The 7,659-nt window shown below is 42.4% G+C and overlaps 1 protein-coding gene across 1 annotated transcript in view; it reads right to left on the reverse strand.

The window, feature by feature from the left end:
• Positions 1–5,326: 5,326 nt before the first annotated feature.
• Positions 5,327–7,659, reverse strand: part of CORIN (corin, serine peptidase) — a gene marked incomplete at its 5' end in the record, with an annotated part of 51,171 nt that continues 48,838 nt past the window's right edge. The window contains 2 exons of the mRNA XM_010080637.1: positions 5,327–5,509; positions 5,971–6,104. Of these exons, the coding sequence (XP_010078939.1) occupies positions 5,327–5,509; positions 5,971–6,104 (317 nt within the window). The remainder of the gene's footprint in view (positions 5,510–5,970; positions 6,105–7,659) is intronic.

Here is a 7,659-nt window from a genome sequence, read left to right on the forward strand (position 1 = left end):
GCCTGTACCATTCCTAGCAGAGACGCAGGCCAGGCCAGCACTTTCCTCCCCTCAAAGTCAAATATTGTTTCTGTTTCTGTTGCCTCACCTGAATGTTTCTTCTGCACCTCAAATCTATCACCTCTCTTCAATTGTGGCCACAGAGGACAAATAATTCTGTTCTGTGGTTCTACAAGTCCGTGACTCTATGTCTGAGGTATGTTGAGCTCTCATGGAGGAGCTCCAGGACTTGCAGTGACCTGAGGGAATGCAGGGCTCAGCTCTCTCCCCTTCCTGTCACTGTAAAAAGGAGTTTGGGGGATAATGCTAGCCTGTGATGTGCCCTCTTGTTGCCTCTGCCACAGGAGCAGAACCTACCAGCAGATGTGGCAGATAGCTGATCTTTAGTCTCAGGAGTTTGCATGTGGATCATACAAAAGCTGTAAGTATTCAGAGTAAGGTCTTCCAAAATCCTGTGTGACTGTAAGCTGTGGCATCAAAATAACTACACAAAGAAACATGAGTGCAGTCACCTATTAGACGCAGGACCAGCTGCATGATTCCTCTGGGACACTTCAGTTGCTATTATGTGGCTTTCTGCAAGCCCTGTCACCCCACTACTCACTGCTTAGTGTGGTAAGGCTTTCAGGATGGATTCTTAAATTGGATGAAGGATGGTTTCATCCGGTCTCAAAAGTGCCAGGCCCTCTGGGTTGCCTTGAAATTTTAGGTCCTTTTAAAAGTTCCTCTGTGCTGAGATTGTAAGTACTTTCATACCACCTGAAGTGGTACAAAATAACACACACCCCCCCCTCCAAATTTTATTTTTTTATTGGTGTGTTGTTTCACTGGTGGTGCATATTACTTAAGATTTTCCACTCTAGGTTGCGTTCTTTTAGAGGCCTTTGACAAGCAGTCTAAGTGATAAAATTATCCGTTATATAGAACCCAATTTTTCTTTTTTTTTTCTTTTGTGGAGAAGCAGCAGAAATATCTAAGAGCTGTCTGCTGTGATCACTTGATAATTTTTGCTCAAGGGGAGATGAGGGTGGTGAGTCTTTAACAAAAACTTCAGAATGTTAATTGGCCATATCCAAGTGGTGCCAAATGAAGCGTGCAAGCAAATTGTTCTCCCTTTGATTCTCAACAGTTGAATGTTTCCTGGTTTGTTTGTTGGTTTGTTTTTTTTAATCACTGGAGATGTCACGATTCCCTGCTTGCTTCTGCAGTTCTGCAGTTAGGCACAGCATAACCTGACTTTTCCATTTTGAAAACAACCTTGTTAAGATCATCTCACAGGTGCCTTCCAGATGTCATCAAGGAAAGCACAGCATTTACACTTCTGATTGTCAGTTTAAAACAAACCAAAACAACCACCTTCAACTCCCCCAAACTTTGTAGCTACACCTCAAGCAGCTTTAACTCACTTTTTGACATGCAATATTTGATTTACAGAAAAAAAATACAGGGTTTTTCAAGTTACTTTTTTCCACAGCAGCCACACCTGTGCTAAACATTTGCAGGTTGCAGTCAGCCACAGCCTTTATTGAGTGAGTGTTTTGCAGCATGGTGAGCTGCACGGTGTATCTGAGGCACAGTCTGAGATGAATGTTTAACCTGAGGTGTGGTTTTTTTTCTCAGTGCCACTGGCTGCAGCACAAGGCTTGAGGACCAGCTAACGCAGAGCACCTGCTGCTTGGGCTAGCCCTGGCTCTGTGGCTGGTCAGACCAGCCCCTGCTCTCTGTGGAGGCCAGTGGACAAGTTCTGAAGGTGACGGTGTTAAAATCATTCTTATAGCTGAATTTCAGTTTGGTTTTTGTATTACTTGTTTCTGTTTTATTCTGGTTATGTTACTCTTGTCCTTGTGTCCCAGCTACCTCACTGTTGACTGCAGTTAAAAGGCAAAGTTTAACTCGTTTAAGTTTCTGCATGCTAGTTATTTGATTTCAGCATGTGTACATGTTGTTGAAATACTATGTACCAGTTAAAAGGAGGTGGTTATTTCCTGAGGAAAGTAAAAACACAAAATATGTTGAGAGAAATTTGATTGCAGCTTTAGTTTTTCAGATTTTTTCAATCCAGAGTACTTGTTTGCAGTGGTATTCTTGGTAATATTCTGTATTGGAAGCATACGTGCAGAAGAAACTAAAAGTTGTACAGTGGTGGTAGTGCCAGAACCTCCACAAGTGTTGTAGTGCTCACGAGGCTGTCAGAGCTGCTTAAAAAAAAGCTAGATAAGGGGTATGCAAATACCTTTTAGAGGCTATTTTTAGGCATTATCGCTAAAAACTAAACTAGACACCTCCATATTGTCATTGAGTCTCTCTCTCTAAAGATTAAAACATATTTTCAACAGAGAAGTTACTTGGAAAATGATTGTTTATTAGTACAGCTAGAAAGAAACACATCTGCTTGACTGTGTGACGTTGCTTCCATTTGAAGCTACAGCCGTGGTAGAAGTAAAACCAACAATTGTTACCTTACAGTGAGGCTGCACTTGTAAGAGAAACAGCATAATGGTGATCCTAGCCATTATGTCAGCACACAGGGAAAGGCATGATACAGTGGAAGGAGGAGTATGTTTGCCTACTTAATGTGCACACATAAAAAAAGCAGTATAAAAATACATTTATAAAATTACAAATTTCCTCATTACATGGAATGTTGTGTCAGACACAGTTGTGGGGAAGGAAAAGACCCAACTGCTCCCTCCTAAAGTCATGTAGGATGGGGCTCAGCCTGTAATTTCTTCAGACTGATCCCACACAGGAGGAGGCTGGACCATATGTTTAAGAAGGACTCATCCCTCATTTCCTGGGAGGGACTACTTGGAAACTGGTGGCAGGCCACACTCAGTTAATTAAAATGTGTAATTACATATTATAATTTGGTAGTGCTAATATCTACATGAAATGATTATATGTACTCCAGTGCGTTACAAAATTCAAAGTTGCTAACCACTTCATCTGGTGGAGAAGTTTCAGGCTGGGCTGTTCATTTCACAAGAGCACCTCTTTGTTTCAACTTCTGGAAACAGACCTCCTTGAAACTGCCTGTCACCAGACACGTCAGACGGATGGCGGTGCGGGCTGGCTCTGACAGCTCCTGGGCTACCTTCTCCGGTAACTCTCGGTAACTGGCTCGTAACTGGCTCTGGGACTTTGAATGGTGCTGCCCTACAGCTGCAGAGATCCTGGCCCCAGAGGAAAGCTAAAGTGGGGGACCAAGAGCTACAGCTTCCATATCCTTGAGGCAAGGACATCAATAACCTGCTTATCTGTAATCTGCTTGCACTGGAAAAACATGGTCACAGCTGCTTTCTCTCCTTTATAGCTGGGGGAAGAAGAGCATTTTTATGTTATAGTAAAAACAAACCCCTTAATATATTAAAAAAGCAAACCAAAAACAAAAAGAACAAAAAACCCCCCCCAAACCTAGCAAAGCCTAGAAGGGTTTTCTTTCTGAGCATGAAACAGTGGTACAATAGTTACTCAAACAGAGTTACAGAATCCATAACGTAAATATTGAATAGTTATTAATAATGTTGTCTAGAGTGCTGTCTAGTATGTCTAACATTAGGCATGTTAAAGGAGAAGATATGGAAATAAGAGGTAAACCTTCACTAAAGCAATAGTCAGGAGTACATAGATTAGTTGTAACATGATTAATAGTACCTGAAATGTCCATTAGTTATCTATTTTAATGTATGTTTCCATGTATGGCAGTCATTGTATTGGCAAGGCCCTGACATGTTGGCATGGGGGCATGCCAGAGGTAGCAGAGAGGGTAATTATATGCCTTAGGCTGGGTTCACAGGGGACCAGGCACAGCACTGAAAACACGCAAATCTGTAACACATTGCTCCCTGGTGAAATTCTTCCTGTAATCCTCAGGTTCCTGACTCCTCCTACTCTGGCCTCCCAAAAGTTGTGAGCTGTGCGGGATATCACCTACATCAGTTGATAAGACACACCTCCCCTCTAGCACCATAAAGAGGTGCCAAGCTCCATTATACACCAGACTCTCTTGGAGTCAAGGCTTAGCCTCTTGCCTGCTGCACAGAGCACGCCACCATCTGGCTACCAAACACTTGAGCAGGGCTGTTTGAGACTTTGCTGATTAAGCTGTTGTACCTTGCTTAACATATTTCTAATATTTATTTGAGTAGAAGCTAGAATCCAAGCCTTCTGTAATTCAGATTTCTTTCTGACTTTCTCCTTCTCCCAACTGTTTAATCTTGCTAAGCAACATGAGACTTTCAATGCAAGATACTAGAAAAGACTTATCCAAAAATACCCAGTTTCCTAGTATTTGGGAATTTGCTCACACTGCATCTTTGGCACTCCAAATCTGCATTTTCCATATCTCACCAGATGTTCAAAGTAGCTGACTGTAGGGAGGGAAACTTGCAGTGGCATTGCCAACCCTGTTATGTTTTTAGTGGCCTGGAGATGTTCAGTGCACACTTTATAGGCTGAACACACCATACAAAATGGGGAAAAAAGCCAGTGGGGCAGAGGTTTGATATTTGTGCTATTGGTGTAGTGCTGTCAAGACATGGGTGTTTCCTGGACACATTAAGTCATAGGAAACTTCAGAAAATTAAGTGGTAGAAACAATCCAAAGACTAAACAACCAAGTTTTGGTCTCGGGTGCCTCCAAAGTGGCCCATCCAGCCCACAGAGATGCCCAGGCTGGTGCTGGGAACAGAAGCTGTGGAGTCAGGATGGTACAGGGTTATGCCCGTGCAAGTTAGACACCTGGGGGGACAGAACATGTTAGTTCAGGCACACCAGCAGCACACGGCTACACACCTTTGGAGACCTGCAGGTGTACTTTGATGGGCCCTGTGCCACATGGACGTACATCTCTCCCACACCCTCCAGCATGGGGTGCAGCTGTGCCTGGTATTGCCCTTGTGAACAGATGTCCTTTCAGTGCTGAGTGCACTGAGTTCATTCCTCATGAGGAATGAAAATGCATGTGCTCCTACTTGAATAGTATTAAAACAGGTGATCTAAAAAGGTTTGTCTAGTCTGTGCTGCTGCTTAGTTTGAATAGCTGAAAGGCAGAAAGTGGCTGATTTTCTTCTTTTAAGCCTTTTGCTGTGTTTGGAATAGCACCACAACACAGTTAAAGTCAAAAGGATTATTAATTCTACCCCAAAGTATATTCATCAGTAGAGGGTTTACCATTAACATACACTGCATATTCCATAGCTCCACAACAAGAATAGATAGAGCTTGAAACTCCTTTTCATAGAGTTTCTGGACTGCAGAAACTTCAGTGTTGAAGTGCCGATTCCTTTTTTCTTTTGTCTGTCAGCACAATTTTTACCATCTGGAGTTAGTTTATCAGAAAGGTGTGGATGTATATTTGTCTTTCAATCCACTCAATAAAATGTGACACATTACTGTAAACTCCAGGTCCCAAAACCTTGGAAAAGCAGACAGAGCCCCAGGATGTTAAACCAAACAAAGTCCAGCGCCCTGCAGGTTGCTCACACACAAGTGGTCCTCCACTGTCACCCTGCAACATGAAAGAAAAACAGTCTGTAGGGGCTACACGTGACCCCCAGCCACATGGTTAAAGCTATGTCTCAGTTCCTACAGCGATTTGCCTTTAGTAAGTCAGTCAGCTGTAAAAACTGACTGCACCAGTGAACTATGTAGCAGCACACAGCATTACCAGTATTTATTCCCCGTTATATTTGTACAAAAAAATTACCTGCAAAAGGCCCATACAAATTTTTTTTAAAAAATCAGTCTAACAGTTAACTAATACAGATAAACCTTAGAGTCTTCAAGCAGCATTTCATTATTATTAACTGAAGTTGATTACACCAATAATAATAGAAGTTGGGTTAAAATATTTAAATAACTGTTGTCATTCCTATGGTAGATGAAGTATGCTGTACCTAGTAAACATCATAGTACTTTGATTTCTAACAGCAAGTCTGGGTGTGAGTTTCTCCTTAGAGAGAGACCTACCATACAAGAGTCCACAGTGCCAGACTCGTAGCCAGCACAGAGCATCCTGCTGGTGATGGTTTTCATGTCAAAGTATGACTGGCATTGTTCTAAGGAAATGATGCGAACCTCTCCCTCCTGAAGCTTGAAAGGCACTGAAAAACAGAATCAAGCATTAAACTATATACACAGGCAAACACACAAATACTTAGCTATAATGGCTCTTTGAGATATGATAAATATTTCCATTAGGATAGATTATAAACATTAATATGTATATTAAATGTAAGGAGAGAAGAATCCCCCTTTTGCACAAAGCTAAGGTGAAAGCAGGTGGGGTTTTGCACTGCTGCATTGCAGGATTCATGACTGTCATGCTCCTGAGCCAGGAGTGTGGATGTTGCATTCTGGAGAAGGACCAAGCACACAGGGACTAGTGTGAGACTTGGCATTGATTGTGCATTTGCGCTGAGAGACTGAGGAGGGAGAGCACCTTTACGTGATATGGTATGGGAGTTTTAAGATTGGGGCAGTATTGGCTGGAAAACAGTAACGCGAGGGGGATGGACGAGAGGTTTGACTCATTGTTCCATGGCAGGATCTCCCTGTTTCTCAGTGTCTGTCATGGTAAAGGTTGGTATAATCACAGCCATTTGGAGTTATGTTTGGGTAAATCTGACCATGGCAGGATCTGCCTGTTTCTCAGTGTCTGTCATGGTAAAGGTTGGTATAATCACAGCCATTTGGAGTTATGTTTGGGTAAATCTGACCTAACAACTGTATCAGGGAGTCAGCATTCAAAAGTTATTGAAATTATTTTAGTGCACTCAGGAGACAATAAAGGACTTCTTCCTAGTCTAAACAGCTAACCAAGCTCAAATTCTAAGGAAAGTTGTTCAACCAGGGGCATGAAGTACTAAATGCTGTGTAGCCATGATGGTTTTTGATGCTTCGTAACATAAAACCTTTAAAACCAACACTGAAACAATCTGTGGGGATTTTTTTCCTGCCATTACAAAAAAATACATTCTTAGATGGGTAGAGCTGCTAGTAAACAGCCTATCCCTCAAAAGTGCAATTTAATTTTTGTCACAAGTCTGACCTGGCCACTAGAGGTGAAGACCCACCTGAATCAATACTGAAAGGAAAATTTCCTTCTCTAGTCTACAGAATTACACCCTTCCCTAGTAATTACTGTAATAGCGAAGGCAGAAACACAATGGCTACAGCCTTACAGGGTTGGGGCCAGGAAAATTTGCATATGATGTATGCAGAATCATTTTGTCTAAGCACTCTTTCTTCACTGAAGGAGTGATCAGGCATTGGAACAGGCTGCCCCGGGAAGGGGGGGAGTCACCATCCCTGGAGGGGGTCAGGCACTGTGTAGGTGGGGGGCCTCGGGTTTAGCGAGTTAGGTGGTGTTGGGTTGGACTTGATGATCCTTGAGGTCTTTTCCAACCTTAATGATTCTACGATTCTGTGAAAGATTTACATAACACAAGTGTTCCTGTCATAGGGCCCAAGGATTGCAGTGGCCACAGAACAGGAAAACACACTTAACATTCTGTTCGGAGAGACAAAAATTACACTTGTGATTATGCCTGGATGGAATAAATTGTGTCACCAGTCCAAAGTGTGACAGAGTGTTGATTCAAGAAAAAGTTCATTCAGCCTGTATGCCAATGCTTTCAGTGCCTTCCACTTTCACTG

Source organism: Pterocles gutturalis, unplaced genomic scaffold (assembly GCF_000699245.1).
Source record: "Pterocles gutturalis isolate BGI_N339 unplaced genomic scaffold, ASM69924v1 scaffold15221, whole genome shotgun sequence".
In the NCBI taxonomy this organism is placed as follows: Eukaryota; Metazoa; Chordata; class Aves; order Pterocliformes; family Pteroclidae; genus Pterocles; species Pterocles gutturalis.